The sequence below is a fragment of the Caretta caretta genome, chromosome 1 (assembly GCF_965140235.1).
Source record: "Caretta caretta isolate rCarCar2 chromosome 1, rCarCar1.hap1, whole genome shotgun sequence".
Classification (NCBI taxonomy): domain Eukaryota; kingdom Metazoa; phylum Chordata; order Testudines; family Cheloniidae; genus Caretta; species Caretta caretta.
The window spans coordinates 21,105,593-21,124,151 of NC_134206.1; the positions used below are offsets into that span (position 1 = coordinate 21,105,593).

At 42.3% G+C, this 18,559-nt stretch overlaps 1 protein-coding gene across 24 annotated transcripts in view; it reads right to left on the bottom strand.

The window, feature by feature from the left end:
- The window catches only part of DLG2 (discs large MAGUK scaffold protein 2), a 1,511,004-nt gene that overhangs the window by 76,490 nt on the left and 1,415,955 nt on the right, over positions 1-18,559 (bottom strand). For all 24 annotated transcript variants that reach the window (XM_048840921.2, XM_075126424.1, XM_048840889.2 and 21 more), the window contains one exon: positions 5,540-5,716. In XM_048840921.2, the coding sequence (XP_048696878.1) occupies positions 5,540-5,716 (177 nt within the window). The remainder of the gene's footprint in view (positions 1-5,539; positions 5,717-18,559) is intronic.

The window sequence follows — 18,559 nt, forward strand, 5'->3', positions numbered from 1 at the left end:
CACACAACTTCCTGCAGCCCCCACTGGCCTGGAACGGTGAACCGCGGTCAGTGGGAGCTGCGATCGGCTGAACCTGCGGATGCTGCAGTTAAACAAACCGTCCCGGCCCGCTATCAGATTTCCCTGATAGGCCGCGTGCCAAAGGCTGTTGATCCCCATTTTAGGGTAAATTAACCCTGCTTCTTTTGAAGTAACAAGCAAAACTCTCCTTGATTTCAGAGGCAGCAGCAGTGGGATTGGTGACAATGATGATACGATCTGCATTAAATTAAGAGCACCCAATTCATTGCCATTTTGGATCCTTAGAGCGAATTCATACAACTCTTATTCAGAGAGTGAGTGCAGGAAAAGATAAGGGCAGGTGTATATGCATTGGCACACAGAGTACCTAAGCTTAGACTGACATTCATAAGGTGGGGTGTTCCTACCTCCAGCGACCTGTATCTAGAGTAAATTAGAGTTCCTTGAAACACCAGTTTTGAGTGGCTTCTTTATACTTCTCTAATTATGGCTATTGTCCTTAATAGAAAGTTGTACCCATTTTGATTATCCCATCAGTATGAGAGTTCACAAGGTGAGCAGCAGTTCTCATTATCGAACAGTGATGTGTAGAAGATTCATTCCAACTGGCATTTCTAAATCTAATTCTAAAGATGACCACTTCCACGTAAAATGAAGTAATCTGTGGCAATAGTTGCGTGAGAGAGATTATAAACCAGATTCCAACAAGTTGGCACCCAGTGTTTCATTCTTACATGTTAAAGAATAATATTTTCTGTCTGATGGTTACACCAGCAGGCTAAAAACTGGTTCATGGTCTCTTTCGCTAAGCGTAATGTCATCAGTGTCAAAGTGACATCACTTTACAGCAAGAGGGTCATGCTGCTCACCCACCCAACATGAGGGTACGTTACAACTGTAATTAGAAATATACCTCTTCATGGTGACCAGAGCTTGGTAGCTAAGAGAATTTTTGGACCTCTGGCCAAAATAGGAGAGTTTTGCCTTTAGAAGTGAGTGAACAGCTTCCTCTAAAGCCAAAGCCATGATCAGTGAGATCCCAATTCTGGAGGCACTGACCACTCTCACATCAATTCCCACTGAAGTCAATGGCAGTTAAAAACTCTAACCAATTCACAGGATCAGGCCCTTAATGACGGGGACATAGTTGGGCCAGGACCATGGTACTCTGCTTGTTCAATACAGAATTAAACTGCCTATCTCTGTGACACAGTGCTACAGGATCCAAATTCACTTTTAAAGGAGGGCTTCTCAGTTGTAAACAAAATAACAAATCCACATGGAAGTGACCATGATTAAATCTAATGACAAATTGATTTCAAGCTCCATATAATTGATTGACAGTTAAGGGCTGGAAACTACACACCATCCCAGAGTGAGTAATGGGCAGCAATTCCCTGGTAGCTATAAATTACTACCTTTTCTGGTCTACCACATCCATTATAAAATAAAAGGGAAAAGAAAAGAGAGTCTTGATTTATCATTGGAAATTTCTCTTATCTGCTCATGCTTTAATGTGCCTGTTTGAATGGTTCCATTCCAAAAAATGTGGAAAAAATGGTAAAATCAGGCACTTGGAAGGTGATTTTCATAGACATTTCCCTAAGTAAGAACTTAATTATGTTAATTGCTCTCAGAGTACATACTGAAATAAAGAACTATCATGGAAGAGGTCAATGGCTTCAGTACTGTAAGACAATAAAGGTTATTTTCTCTTGTTTTCAGTTATAATTAATACATTAATTGTACAGGAGGTCAATCTAGATGATCAGAAGGGTCAAAGTGCTCAGAGTGCTGTACATAACAGAATAATATGCCACCCTCATAAAATACAAACAAAGTGTGGGGGCCCAAGTGCAAAAAAAGGAAAAAGAGGAATTGAAAGGAACTTTGGTAAATATAGGGCCAACTGTGATGGGTCTACAGAAATTGTTTTGGTTTTTGGGGGCAGGGCACTTTAAAATGCTTTTTAAAGGTGAGAGGGATAAATGAGAAGGATTCCATCAGGAATGAGTTGCGGTTTGTAGACCCCATCAAAGGAAAGGTCCAGTCACGTGCGGATTGAAAAGCAAGGGTGGAAATCCTCAAATGTCTGGACAGTTTGTGAATGTAGACTTAGAGTGTAGATACTGCCAGTATAAGGCACCAACATTGGTGTTCACAGTAGCCTGAGCCCACGCCTATTTTTTAGTCTTTGGGCTATTCACAACCTATTTGCTTTAAGTAGGTCTTTGACTATTTGCTATTTGATTCTGAAATGTTATTCGTCACCTCTTCTCTATGGTTTCCTGCCTGGGTTCCTGAAATGTTTATAAACTGGAGAAGAGATATACATAAGATTTCCACATGGCTGCACAAAACAGCCCCTAGAATACATTCTTCCCCAAGCCGATGGAACCATATGACTCTGCAAGCCAGCAAAATGGCTCAGGCTCCAACACATAGCTGCCACTGATCGCCTCCCCTCTGATATACCACCATCTAGCACGTGGGAAAGATGTTGCTGTTAGATTTTAAGTGTGTGGGACTTTTTTTTGGTACATGTATTGCAATTTGTACACAAATAATGACAGGTTTCAGAGTAGCAGCTGTGTTAGTCTGTAGCTCACGAAAGCTTATGCTCAAATAAATTGGTTAGTCTCTAAGGTGCCACTAGTACTCCTTTTCTTTTTACACAAATAATGTCATGTATACAACAAGAGGAAATTTGGCTAGTGATTGGTTCATAATGTAATCTGATTGTTTTTTTTTCAGTTTTTAAATAAAATTATCAATATTTAATTTTATAAAATGGCTACTCAACATGAAGCCCGTTGAAGTCAATGGAAAGACTCCCATTGATTTCACTGGATTTTGGATCAGGTCTCGTCTGCTCAGTAAACACTTTTCAGAAGAGATTTTACTCTAAATTTGAATTTATATGCTAGGTATAATTGGCTGATTCTCTTCTGCACACCACCTTGTGCAGTTGTGTACACCTGTGCAGTAAGTATAACAGCATTCTGATTTCGGTTGCATTTTACACTTTGCTCTGGTGTAAGCGACTACATAAGATGCAGGACAATGACAGTCAGGCTCAATGACTCTAAAAAGAAACTACTGTGTCCATAGTATGAACTTACATTAATTTTTAAGACACAACTTGAAAAAAAAATCTATCTTCTACAACTGGATCCTTGCTGATCTAAATAACTGCAAAAAAAAAAAAAGCAAACCAATTCATTACTTCAATACATTTTTAAAGTGGGACCAGGGAGAGGACTTTTTAAAGGGGGGAAAATATACCCCTGCTCCTGGGAGAATCTAGTCAGTGTTAGATTTATGAACAACAGTATTTATACTAGAAACCCTGAATTAACCTTGAATGGTATGGCATTAACATGGGCTGCTCACATTTCAGGGAAGGATTTTCTGGAGAAAAACTTCACCTTTATGGGGAAAGGGGCCTAGCCCTACCGTTACGAAGAAAGGCCTTGCCAGAATAAGCTGAATAGCATTTAGATGACATTATCCAGCTTTTTGTTCCATTTATTTATACTCCAGAATTTGTTGGGCTCTTTCAGTAACAATTATTGGAGAGAAAAATGTGATGTCAATTTGGAACCATTGGAGCAGGCAGACTCCATTTCCCACCCTCCCCCAGGCTTCTCCAATTCACTGCTGATGCAGTGGCATGAGGGGTAGAGACCACTGTAACTGTACCTGCATCATTACAAATTCAAGCGCCATGTTTCAAGACAATACAACCTATTTCCTGCTTACTCTCTGCTCTCGTCTCATTTTGCATCCCTCTCCACTCTGCCTAAGTTGTAGAACAAACCACATCTTTCTCCCACTTCTGTCTCCATATCTTCCTTCATGCTGCCCCATGTGCCTTGCAGCCCGGTCCCTGAGTGGGTCCAACATGCCTTCACATATTTGTCCCTCCTGAAAACACCTTCTGCAAGTAGGTCAATAAATCTTAGGCCCATGCATCCTCTCCCACCTACAGAATCATAGAATCATAGAATATCAGGGTTGGAAGGGACCTCAGGAGGTCATCTAGTCCAACCCCCTGCTCAAAGCAGGACCAATCCCCAATTAAATCATCCCAGCCAGGGCTTTGTCAAGCCTGACCTTAAAAACTTCTAAGGAAGGAGATTCTACCACCTCCCTAGGTAACGCATTCCAGTGTTTCACCACCCTCCTAGTGAAAAAGTTTTTCCTAATATCCAATCTAAACCTCCCCCACTGCAACTTGAGACCATTACTCCTTGTCCTGTCCTCTTCTACCACTGAGAATAGTCTAGAACCATCCTCTCTGGAACCACCTCTCAGATAGTTGAAAGCAGCTATCAAAGATCAGAAAAAGATCACAGAACGGAAAAAGATCACACACATATCCACATCCACACACGTGGAACCAACAAGACACAAATCTAACTTCACCATTTAATCAGTTGTTTTGTTGTTTCCCCACTCCCTTATTTTGTATATCATAAAGTTCAAGGGTTCATACCGTCTTATACTATGGACCACGTCTTGAAAGAGACACTGTCTTATGAATTCCTTCTGCTTCCATTCATGATTGCATGGACCAGCACTCAGGCATTCATAATCCCATAAAAACCCCTAAGGTAATTATAGCAACATCTTACATGGAAGATTAACATTAGGAAAGTGTCTACTACATTTTTTCAGTACCTAGATACCTAACAAGGCCCATGTCAATGTGATATCTGAGGGCATTTTTAAGTCTCCATTGTTTAACATGGCAAAACCAATGAGCAGGGTTAGTATCCTGTGATCAGCCAGTTCTCCGTGGAACAATACTAGGTGCTCCGCAGGCCACCCACAATCCAATTTATCTCATTGTAACAAATTTGTGCAACCATTTTTATTAACTCCAGAATTTAAATCACTGTAGATAGAAGGTTTATAACAGGCTTAGAAGTAATATTCCAAAGGAAAAATTTGGTTTGGTTTGATACAATTCATTCTCCTTCATGCCACTTCAGTTTTTGACCTCTCTACTGAAATTATCAACAAAGGTACAGTGGCAGTTTTGATATTTGATGAAACCAACAACTACGTCACTGAGGCAACCCATTAGACAGCATAGACAGTAAAAAATATCAGTAACATTCAGATGGTACATTTCCCTATGAGTCCACCACAGCTAAACAAAGATATATTCAGAATTATTTTAGAGATTTAGCTAATTTCAATTTGTCAGGCTTTAACTTCCAGCCCCCGGTTCTGGTTATGCCTTTGTCTGCTAAAGATTTTTTACTACCTGGTATGGTCTCCCCAAAAGGTATGTATACAACATAATCAAGTCACCTCTTTATCTTCTTTTTGATAAAATGAACAGATTGAGTTCTTTAAGACACTTTCCCCAGTGCTTGAATAATTTTTATGGCTCCTCTTTGCACCCACTCCTATATTTTTTTAGATTAGTGCACGTTGGTTTTGGAATAAAACTCAAACTTTTGCACATTTGTGCCTAACAAAGTAGAAAAGCAGCAATTACACATACCTCCTTTTGCTGGGTATAACTCCCATCTCCTCGCTGTCTCCTTCCTGAGTGACCCTCCTGGCCTGCCACCACTCGTCATCAGAGGCATTGATAACATGGAGGATGTCTCCGAATTGGAAACTGAGTCCTTGACTTGGAAGGCCACTGTCCTTGCTTTTGTCATAGTCAAACATAGCTCTGGGGAAGGAAAATAAGGGTATGAAAACAGGCAATTAGACCAGTCTTGACAGCATTTACTACTGAACAACTTCTTGTAGTTTAAGCCCCTCTTATTCTTTCAAAAGAGATCATAAGAATTACCTCTTCAGAATTTAAACTACTTTATTTCCTATTTTATTTCATAATGTTTATGCATTAATTGGAGCGTTTCAGAGCTTAGCAGATAAAATATACGTAGTACCATGCATTTGTTTACAAAAATCTCTCGCTTGTAACGTTTAGACTCATGTCTGTGATAATGTACGACTGAATATCATAGAATATCATAGAATATCAGGGTTGGAAGGGACCTCAGGAGGTCATCTAGTCCAACCCCCTGCTCAAAGCAGGACCAATCCCCCATAGTTACCCCAAATCCCTAAATGATTGTAATGGTGTCCCCTTCTTATTTTCCTACAAAACATACCATCGTCTCTGAGCACAAGTGAAAGACGTAACACGGACAGCATGACAACTAACCAGAAAGAAGAGAATGACAAATTTTTAGGGTCAAATTCTAGTTCCACTGAAGTCAATGAGAGTTTTCCTATTATTTACAAGTGAAGCCAGATTATCTACCCTTAGGGCCAGATCTTGCAACGGGATTTATGAGGGTAGGGTGTTTGTATCTGGGGCTCCATGTAAGTGCAGAGGTCTGTCTCTATGAATCCAGTTGTAAGGTCTTGTCCTCAGTTTTTTCCCATGGAAAACAAATAGGAAAGGTTTCTCCTAATAAAATACAGTTTGAAGAAACCAATAAACTGGAATGAACATTTCTTCTCCTGTGGAAAAAAAATCTGATTATAACTCCTATATACAGAATTCCTATCTTAGTGTGATCCCAAGAGGTATGTACTAATTTGTATCCCCTTTTGCTTGGGGAAAAGGTTTGAAAATCTTTATTAGTAAACATTTCCATATGAAGGATTTAATACAATCAGTTGTTGCCCATTGTAGTGCAATTGCATAGAATGGTTATAGAAGCATTATGGGTAGTTTTAAAACACTCTAGGCTACTTCCTTTAATGAAAATAATGTTTTTAAAATGAGTTGCCACAGTTGTTACTGTGTTGCTTTAGGTTGTATCTATACAACCACAGTCATGTCATAGCTGCAAGCACTCGTTCTGGACGAAATTATGTAAGGAGGAAAAATACATTGAAACAGTATCTTCTCTTAAGGAGACTGTAGCTGTGCATCGTGCATCTTTAGAGAAGTGGGAGGGTTCTTTTATCCAGTGCAGCCACTCTAGTCACTCATCTTAGATGGGTAAAGACAATAAAAGATCTGGCATTATTTCACTGAACTTTATGCGATCTGTGGGACTGATTTCACTTGCGGCTCCCTGTTTCAATGCACTTTGAGCATGGATAACACTCACATTCTTTTACTGCAGAAGCAATGCCCAGTGAAGATACAGAAACCCTTTAAAAGCTTAGTCAGCAATTGGAATGTAACAAATTAATTAAATATATGATCTTTAAAGGGCTCTTGCCAGTAGTGGATCATCTGCTGCTCTGCAATATAAGCCTACAATCAAGAGCTACATCAATCCAAAAGGCATATTCTGATAGCTAAGAAATGAGTGAAGTCTTGCTTTCCTTGAGAAATTAATGGAAAATCACATCTGGAGAAATGGCAGTGCCCTCACTGACCAGTTTTAAACCAAGAACCTGTTTATAATTGGCTTTAAAAGACGAATTATCAGGAAGTGAAACTCTGACTTTTACTAAGTGCCATGTGGGCTCACATGTATTAAACAAAAGCATTTTCTGAGCAAGTCCATTAAATAATAATGTACCTTGATATGAAAGGCCATAATAGCCTTATAGCCCTATCCACAGAGCTGGCAACAATGCCAAGTATTGGTTACATACAGTAGATTCTGAATCCATCCACAATTAATTATCTCCAAACACGACATCATTTTTGTGAAGCAGAGAATGAGCAAGACACTCTTACTCCAGAAGTGAAACAAATTACAATGGAAGTCATGGAAATGCTTCATCTTTTGAAAGTTCTGAGGCAAAAGGAATGATAGGTTTCAAAAGCTAAACGGTGGAAGGAAAAGAGGTTTTTGTTTCTGAACAGACACTAGAGTCCCATGAGCTCATGCATTAGTCTAAAACTGCAGATTACCATGCTGGTTGATGCTAATGATGAATGCAGATGGTAATGTTTGCTGTTGATTTGCACTGATTGGCGCTGTTGTGTACAACTCTAATTAAAGTGAGATTAGAGATCTGAAACAAGAGAATTATCAAGGGCACATTTTATCGACTGAAACAATTCTTGGCTACTGTGCATTGCAAATGTTGATTCCCGAAGGAAAATAATGGAAGTGCTGATTTGAATCCCTTTTCCCTACACATCCCAGAGGAAGAGTCATATTGGAGTTCTGATCAAGGCTCTGGTTACACTGAAGACTTTCAACGGATAGTCTGGGATAGCTAAAAAACAAAGGGTGGTCTTGATTCAGCAAGCTATTAAATATGTGCAATTACCTCATGTGAACAGATGGAACTAATGGTGACCTCAGTAGGATTATTCATGTTTATAAAGTTACGCACATGCTTAAGGATTTGTGAGATTGAGGTCTAAAATGTTGTTGTTGTTTGTCATTATTTATTTATTTGTATAATGTGAGGAGCCCAAGTCATGGCCCAGGACCACTTTGTGCTAGGTGCTGTACAAACACAGAACAAAAACACAGTTCCTGCTCCAAACAGCTTCCAAACAAAGTATATTACCTGCACCTAGATGGTAAGCTCTTTGGGGCAGGGACTTCCCTTATTTTATGTCTATACAATGCACAACACTTTCGAGTACTCTATACAGAATGCATAAATTCAATTAATAAACAAAAATAACACACTGTATTTGACATAGCATCTTTCATACAAATGTATCCCAAAGAGATACAGAATCTTAAAAAAAAAAAACCAAAACAGAGAGGGATATAGTTAAAAGCTGAGGGTAAGAGATGTTTTTAGATATGATTTGCAAAGAAAAGCAAACAAAGAAAATATTGCAAGATGCAGGAAGACCCTTCCAAATGACGGGGTCTGCAGAGGAGAAGGCTCTTGCAGCAGGATTTTTAGGGAGTCCTCCTGTCACGTGTCACATCAGTAGAACCTTGTGATGTACTTTGTGAACTGAGAATGTAAAACATCACTGTGGCCACAGAACATTGCCATTTTTATTACCCAGCTCATAAAAGGAAACCATGTCCAACTACTTTTGCTCTCCTTCATTTTTGCAGCCAGCATTATTCTAGGATTACAATGTAGTTCATAGATGGCACTGTAACGTTAGAAAAGTTTTGATGTAACAAACAACTGCAATCTTCTCCTCCTTTTCCTTTAATTTTAATATGTTCCTGAACAATTGCAAGCCCTGCCTACAGCTAGTGAGTTGAAAGACTCACAAACTGTTCATTTATAAATCTCTACCTGATGAACAGCACCAACTCAGAGTACTCAGAATCTGATTAAAGCAGAGAGAGTATATAAAACAAAACAAAAACAGCAGCATTACCTGAGTGTCACCAGAGTTGCACAAAAACATGTATGTATTTTAGCTTCCTAAAACCCCTAAGGATTACTTTAGTTCAGCAAAGGAGGGAAGGGCATGAGAATGAGCTACATTTTTTCACTGGGGATGGCCTTTATTTGTGTTAAGAAAAGTCCAAGTGACTCAGTTTCACTCAGAGCAGTCACAGGGTTACACCTTGCATACTGCAAGCAGCGAGGCTTCCAGCAGAGAGCATGCTGCAGTGTTCTCCAGACAGTCTACTATACAATGATCACCATTTTGCAAGCTTCTTCAGACTAAGGAACACAGTAATGAAACCTAGATGGGCGGGTGGAGGCATGTGCCTCCAGGCTGTGCTGTGAGGAAGATTCTGAGGGAAGGCTGATCGTAACTGGATCTTAGGCTAAGTCTACACTGGCACTTCCATTGTTAAAACTTTTTTCGCTCAGTGGTGTGACAAAACACGCCCTGAAGGACAAACATTTTGACGATGAAAAGCACCAGTGTGGACAGCGCTTACGTCAGCGGACGCTGCACTCCAGGCGACAAAGCTACTGCCCCTCGTTGGAGGTGGTGTTACAAAGAGCGGCTACACAGCACACCTTAGAACGGCGCGGCCGCAGTGGCACAGATGCGCCATTGTAAGGTGCGCAGTGTAGATATAGCCTTGACGTAAGATTGTGTATTGAGAAGAGGAAATGGGGAACAGAACCTAGGAGAGGCCTATTCCCCCACAAAGTTCACACTGAGACATGGGGATTCTTCCCTTCCTTCAGTGAGAGACGGTTATTCAGAACAGAATTGGGCTCCGAAGACTGAAGACACCAGAACCCTCCGCAGCAGAGCATGTCTCTCCCGGTCTGACACACGAAGGCTCCCTGTGTATTAATATGTAGTAGGATTTGCCTTCAGACTGGCTGCCCTGAGGGACTGGAGTGTGGCAGTTAGATGTAGGTGGTCTTCCCAGGTTCAACTACAGATTATGATGACATCCAGATATGTGGCGGCATAGTCATTATGGGGCCAGTCTTTTCCCCCAGGGGGTAGTATATGGGTGAACTGTTCCAATGAAATCATCTTTGCCCCCTGGGTTCCTGTCTTCAGCTCAGGTCTGAGCCATTTCCAACACAAACCTTGTAGCTTTTTGGCAACCAGGGGCCCACTCCCCGCAGATACCACTCCTCCTGGAAATGTTGCCGTAATGTCTCTTATGAGTCTCCAGAGCATCAAGGGTTGCTGTGCTGACCCCATTTTTGTAAGCCTGATGAGAACGGGGGCTGCTGCTGGATCAAAGCTGGCCGGTCCCGCTGTAGCAGGTGGTGACCTCCTGTTGTACCACCTACTGCTGTTGTGGCTGCTGTTGGGCCTTTAGATCACAGATCAACTGCTGCTACTGGCTGGCCATTTGTTGGAACAGCTGCTGTTGCTGCTATTGAGCATTCTGCTTGGCCATCCATTTTTAACAACTGATCCATATCCATCCAGCTATGAGGAAAATGTCCTTCCCCCTTCTTTAGCGTCTCCCCCTTTATTTATATATGTATTTATTTTTGTAAGGTTTGATTGACTCCCTTACACAGGGACTCCATTGTGTCTGCTTTCGTCATCAAATTTGGGGGGGGTGGCTGGAGCAGTGCATCTTTGTGGACCTTCCTGTAGCTTGATGCAACCATGGGTCTCCCCAGGGAAGAAGTCTCTCTCTCTCCCATCTCCACTGGGGCGGGCTCCAGTCCACTAGCTAGTTGTCCCTTCAGTCCTATACCATCCTGGGGGGTTTGGAGGAGCTTAGAACCAAACAAAAAGCAAGCCCAACTCAATACTAGGCTGTCCACCAATCTTCCCATGCTGCGTCCCTGTCCTTTTCTTCAGGCTCGGTTCCCAAACAGTCTCTTGTTCGTTGCTCGTTCCTTAGAGTCTAACTGCTTCAACCCAATGGCTGCTCTAGCTAGCAGGATCGTCCCTGCAGGCAAAGCTCCCTTCAGGCAAAGAGGCAGAGTTCTGTCCTCCTTCCTGGCCAGTCAGCCCTGAACTGAGCCAGACTCTTTCCCTTTATTCCCCCTCCAGGCTTGGCATTTGCTGCAGGCACATCAGGGAAGGGCTAGCTGGGGCCACAGGCTCTCCTTAACCCCTTCTGTGCTGGCGTGGGGCCTCTTAACCCCATCACATACCTAAAGTAGAATATTCCATGGTACATGAGATATTTCCAAACCGTATATAGCATTGTGTAGCAAACTCCAGTTTTTAATGGTGCAGATAAATACATGACCCAGGAGAAGAAATTAGATTTAAGGCAAGACAACAATATCTATTTCAACTACTTAGATATGTACTTATAGGGCCCTCTTCATTGTAGTATTGTAGCAGCTCACAATCTGTAATGTATTTAGGCTGTGAGGTAGGGAAGTGTTATCCCCATTTTACAGATGAGGAACTGAGGCACAGAGACACTATATACCTTGCCCAAGTGTCTCAGCCTGTGGCAGAGCAAGAAACTGAACCCAGGTATCCAGAGTCCCAGGCTAGTGTCCTAACCACAGTGACCTAATTCTTTTGTTGGCAGTTGTTCTGAAAGGTGGATGGATGTAAATCCATAACAAAAATATAAATGGAGGCAATTAGAACTTATTTGTCTTAAACCTCCTAGGCAAGATCCAAACCAATATTCCATACGGAAAAGGCAAATTCTTTAACTATGCCAGTGGTCAGGGCCAGTAGGCTAACTGTGACAAGCTTGAAATGATGAGTGACTGCTTTCTTTGAGTCTCCAAAGTTTCATTTTTCTTTTGGTGTGGCTGAGAGCCCACATACAGATAACTTTCCAATCCAATCCTCTTTGCCACCAATTTAACTATAAAATAACAATAAGACTTAACAGGCCAGATTCTCTGCTGGTGTAAATGAGTGTAGGTCTACTATAGACAATGGATCTATGCCCATTCACACCAGTTGAGGATCTGGCCAGCAGTTGTAAAATGTCTGCTAGAGCAAATTTGCAGACACATAGTATCCTTGAAAGGAAGAGAAGTGTTCTCCCCTTTCACAGATGGGGAGTCCAAAGCATGGAGAGGTTATATAATCTGTCCAAAGATACACAGTGATTCAATTTCAGAGCCAGATTTAGAGACAGGCTTCCTAGCTTTCTTTTCTGCACTCTATTAGATATGCTGCCCCCTCCTTGCAGGTTCAATTTGAATATTGTGAGACGAAAACCAATGAAAACTACGATTATGTAATGTTACAGCTGTCACAAAAAGCACAATAGAACTGTGACTAAATACACCTATAGCAAAACGCTTACAGCAGAGTGGGATCGCTATGCCACATTAAACTTTCAGATATTGACGTCAGAATTTATTTTTCCCTCTTGTCAGCCCAGCTTCTCCTGGTTTACACAGAAGTTAAACAGCATAATCATGTGTTTATGGCATCCGGACCGGTTGCAATGGAACAGATTACAGTTCCAATCCCTGCAAGTGTTCAGTGCTCTGAGTTGCTACTGAAATTAGTGGGAGAGGTGGGTTGCTCAGCACATCATAGGAATGACCCCTGAGCTAGCAGTGATTCAGGGTTATGCCTTCACTTCACATTCGAGGAAGAGGAGGAGGAGGAGATCCAAGACATCTTCCTTGGATATCTTAAACCTCTGTGCCATTCTAACAAAAACAGCTGAATGTATGACCCCATGTCAATATAACCTTTGACCTGGTGTTTCCTGTAACCCTCCTATTGCTGTATTCCGTCACAGCAATATTGTTGTGCCTGTGAAGCTAATCCTTCAGGACTCCAAGCCCGGGCTGCCACTGTTCTACACTATGAATCCCAAATATCTCCCTCCCCACAAGCCCCACCTTCCGCCCTTCTCCTGTCCTCTCCCTTTCCACAAAGAAGGCCCCTGACATACCTCTCTGAGTACTGAAGGAGAGAGAAAAGGTGGTAAGCATCAGACCTGCCTGCCTACATTGCCAGAACCTCCTTCCATAGAGCTGCTCTAGTGACACCCTATCGTTGGCCTCTGCTGGTTCTCAGCCTCAGGGACAGAGAGAGGTCTCATTGGAAGAGCAGATCGGGGCAGTGGCAGTTCTTTTGTGTGTTTTGAGCTGCGTTTCTTCCAGAACTGAGAATCTCCACCTCCATTCCCCCAACCAAACCCTAATAATTACCCAGCCACAGGTGGCAGCTGCATATGGGTGATCTGGTTTCGAGTGGGTTTATACTATGTCTGATATAATGGAAAGCTGGTCCCAGCTGAACACTTTTGAGGAGCAACTCTACAAAAGTGAAACACTTTTACAAAAACAAACATAGAATCATAGAATCATAGAATATCAGGGTTGGAAGGGACCCCAGAAGGTCATCTAGTCCAACCCCCTGCTCGAAGCAGGACCAATTCCCAGTTAAATCATCCCAGCCAGGGCTTTGTCAAGCCTGACCTTAAAACCTCTAAGGAAGGAGATTCTACCACCTCCCTAGGTAACGCATTCCAGTGTTTCACCACCCTCTTAGTGAAAAAGTTTTTCCTAATATCCAATCTAAACCTCCCCCACTGCAACTTGAGACCATTACTCCTCGTTCTGTCATCTGCTACCATTGAGAACAGTCTAGAGCCATCCTCTTTGGAACCCCCTTTCAGGTAGTTGAAAGCAGTTATCAAATCCCACCTCATTCTTCTCTTCTGCAGGCTAAACAATCCCAGCTCCCTCAGCCTCTCCTCATAAGTCATGTGTTCCAGACCCCTAATCATTTTTGTTGCCCTTCGCTGGACTCTCTCCAATTTATCCACATCCTTCTTGTAGTGTGGGGCCCAAAACTGGACACAGTACTCCAGATGAGGCCTCACCAATGTCGAATAGAGGGGAACGATCACGTCCCTCGATCTGCTCGTTATGCCCCTACTTATACATCCCAAAATGCCATTGGCCTTCTTGGCAACAAGGGCACACTGCTGACTCATATCCAGCTTCTCGTCCACTGTCACCCCTAGGTCCTTTTCCGCAGAACTGCTGCCTAGCCATTCGGTCCCTAGTCTGTAGCTGTGCATTGGGTTCTTCCGTCCTAAGTGCAGGACCCTGCACTTATCCTTATTGAACCTCATCAGATTTCTTTTGGCCCAATCCTCCAATTTGTCTAGGTCCTTCTGTATCCTATCCCTCCCCTCCAGCGTATCTACCACTCCTCCCAGTTTAGTATCATCCGCAAATTTGCTGAGAGTGCAATCCACACCATCCTCCAGATCATTTATGAAGATATTGAACAAAACCGGCCCCAGGACCGACCCTTGGGGCACTCCACTTGATACCGGCTGCCAACTAGACATGGAGCCATTGATCACTACCCGTTGAGCCCGACATTGCTAAATGGGTTTCTTCTTTAGCCTTTCCCCATTAATATTTGAGATTTATCTTTGCTCAAACATTCACTTCTCTACTGTTATCATTAGTGCAGATTGTCAGGATGACACTAAACTCTGTGAGAGCTCTTACAGAAGGCTCTTCCTCTGAGAGGTGTGCTTTTCATAAGGGTGAGGGGGTAGATATTAATTAAATAAGGCCCCCAAAAGTCCAAAAGTCTGCTGCTTCTCTCTCTACATCAGAATAACCCCAATGACACCAATGGAGCGGCTCTAGATATATGCCACTCTTCATGCCAAAATTCAGGCCCCAAATAAGCAAATATCAGTTTCACCAATGGAAACACAAACATATGTGTTCTACCATTTTTATGTATTATCAAGGTCCTTGGTTTAATATCACACTAATAGGGGACAATTCACATTTTTTATAATTCCAGGTACTTAATAACAACTACACTGCAGGATTTGTTTCTCATGTTTTACAAAAACTGTTATTCTTTTTCCTTTTCATCCCTCTTCTGTATTGTGTGTGTGTGTGTGTGTGTGTGTGGCGGGGTCTTGTTTGCACTAGTTCCCATTATAGTTAGAAGGGGACCCAAACCAACAGTCCAGATCTGAAAAGGCCAGAACTTTGGGAAAAGTTTACTTGTGAGGAAATTTTTTTTGGCTCAGGCACATCCAGGCTTATCCAAAGCCCAGAAAAGTCATTGAAAGTCTTCCTATTGACTTCAAAGGGCTTTGGATCAGGCCTTTGGTGAAAGAATAAGGTTTCCCATCAAGAGGGGAAAACTAATTTTATTTGAGCTGCTTTAGGATACTGTAAATTCATTTACAATTAAGGCTCGGAGTGGGCAGAATTCTGTGACTGCACGGTACCCCACTGAAGGGATCAACTTGCAGAATCGGGTCTAAACCAGTAAATGGAACCTGCAATTTTCCATAGATTAATAAGGAGGATTTCATATGTAATATCACAACAACAGAGACTAAATAAACTATGTCCCCAAAAGCTGGGCTGTCACCTTCCATACTCCACAACTGAAGTTATGAACTTCATAATAATCTGCATTTTTACATCTTTGGGACTAAGTATTTAAAGTGACAATCCAAAAGGTTTTAATACAGCACATGAATTAAGCCACCGTTACAAAAATGTCTAACGTCCAAAGCTGGGTCCTATTACATTTTAACATCTGAGGCTCTCTTGTTTGCTGCAGTGTTTTTGTTTAGCTTGTTCAGCAATTTTTCTACAGGAAGTCCACACCAGAAAATATATTCCGTATCATTGACCTCTTATTGGGATTTTGGCAAAGAGTTTTGCCACTGACTTCAATGAAAAACAGGATTGAAGACAGCAGCATTATTTCCAGTTTCCAGAAAGGCTTACCTAACAAAAAGGAATTACTTTCTTTCTGGGGCTTACATCACAAAAGCTGTGTCTTGCGTCTGTCCTTGGGGAATATTCCTTTCGTTTTGCAGACCGCGCCTACAATATGTCGTTATGATCCTGAACATCAGCCATTCTGAAAAGAATTGTTTTAGCACTTGTGATGGAGGTAAGTTTATTTGAGTCTGTAGTGGGCACTCTGTAGGTTTGCTACATGCAACAGAATCTTCTACACTGCAAAGCTTTAACACAACATTTTCAGAAGTGTTCCCTAATGTTCTGTACTTCCATTTTTACTTCAGTGGGAGCTGTGGTTCTTCAGTATGTCTGAAAATCAGGCACAAGGTGTCGCTGTGTATCTGAAGATTTTATACTGCTGCCCATCACCATAGTCTCTGAGCAGCTTCCAGATAATATCAATAGCAAAACCGTTAGCAGACATCATGGCATCTCTGGCCCTTCTCTCTTTACAGTCTCAAAACTCTGAATGGGATAGGTTATTTTTTGGGGGGGGAGGGGGGGGCGGAGACAGGGCTAGGTTTTTTGGGATGGCTCAGAGGGGGTTGGAAATAGAAGTCTCAACTCAAAAATGGAGGCCTGTGATGTTAATGGACACTTCTGAAAAATGGCTGTAAGAGTCTCAAGTGACTGGAATGGTCATGAAACTTCTGGTGTCAGCAGCAGGGAGAATGATGATTAGGTTGTTTGCTCTTCAGTAGTTCCCTATTTTTCTTTCTTTCTTTTTTTTATTTAGCACACAGGCTGCAGTCAGTGGATGAGGCTTGAAAATTTGGGGTGACATTCTAGGCTATCTCTCTAAGAGGCCTAGTACAGAACTCACAGGCCAGGGAGAGCAAGGGCTAAGACAATTTTAAGCTTCATGACCTGGGCTGTTCTGGGAGCTAAAACATCCCCCAGTGCAACACAGACAGCCCTGGAGGCTTGCTCAAGGGTATGTCTATACTGCAACCAGGGTGTGTGATTGCAGCACATGTAGACGTACCCAAGCCAGCTGTAATCTAGCTAGCTTGGCTATTGACAGCTGTTATAACCATACAGCTAAGGGTAGCCTAGAATTACTCCTTACCTGTAAGGGGTTAAGAAGCTCAAATAACCCAGTTGGCACTTGACCAAAAGGACCAATGGGAAAAGAAGATACTTTCAAATCTTGCGGGGGGGTGGAAGGTTTTGTTTTGTGTGTTCTCTTGGGAAGCAGAGAAGCATCAGGTCAGAAAACTCCTTCTCCTATAAACCATCCTAAAAAGTCTTCTCATATTACACAAATTGTAAGTAAAAGCCAGGCAAGGTGTGTTAGATTATCTTTTGTTCTGCTTGTGAATTTTTCCTTTGCTGGAGGGAGGTTTATTCCTGGTTTTTGTAACTTTGAAACTAAGCCTAGAGGAAGTTCTGCTGTGTTTCTGAATCTTTTGTTACCCTATAAAGTTATTTTCCATCCTGATTTTACAGAGGTGATTTTTACCTTTTTTAAAAATAAAATCCTTCTTTTAAGAAACTGACTGATTTCTCTATTGTCCTAAGACGCAGGGGTTTGGGTCTGTGATCACTTTGTAACCAATTCATTAGGATATTATTCTCAAGCCTCCCCAGGAAAAGGGGGCGTAAGGGCTTGGGGGGATATTTTGAGGGAATAGGAACTCCAAGTGGTCCTTTCCCTGATTCTTTGTTAAATCACTTGGTGGTGGCAGCGTACCCTCCAAGGGCAAAGAATTTGTGCCTTGGGGAAGTTAACCTAAGCTGGTAGAAATAAGCTTAGGGGTTCTTTCATGCGGGTCCCCACATCTGTACCCTAGAGTTCAGAGTGGGGAGGGAACCCTGACAACAGCAGTGAAGCGGTGGCAGCAAGGACTTCAGCACAGGATAGCTGCTTGAGTAATTACCCAGATCCCAGTCAGCTTCACTCTGCTTTCGATATCTGAGCTAGCTAGATTAAAGCTAGCTCGGCTATAGCTACACATGCTGCAACCACACCCTGCCTGCAGTGTAGACATACTCAGAATCTCCTCAGCTATGTGTGCTCTGGCCCTGCACCCAGATCAACCCTAGGCATGACCCCTACAGCAGTTTTTACAAGGGGAACCTTAGGAAGCAGGTTTCTGCTCATCTTTCACCATGCCTAGGGTGACCAGATGTCCTGATTTTATAGGGACAGTCCCGATTTTTGGGTCTTTTTCTTATATAAGCTCCTATTACCCCCCACCCCTGTCCCAATTTTTCACATTTCCTGTCTGGTCACCCTAATCGTGCCTGCCCTGGGGGAATTCTCCCCTGGCTGGATGCAGAACTTTTAAGGGCCCTTTTATGCTACACCAGCCCTTTTATGGGGTTTAAAGGGGCTGTGGTGGGAATGAGGGTCTCAGTCTTGATTTCCAGGAGCTTGAAGTTGGTATCAGAGTGTAGGGCTTGAGTCTTTGCACTCTTCTACTCAAGGCTGACGACTCAGGAATACAGTTGGTCAAATTTGTCATCCATGTCATAGCAGCTTTCAAATCTTCTGGTTTGGCAAATGTTTTTCCTAGAAGTTTTCAGGCAC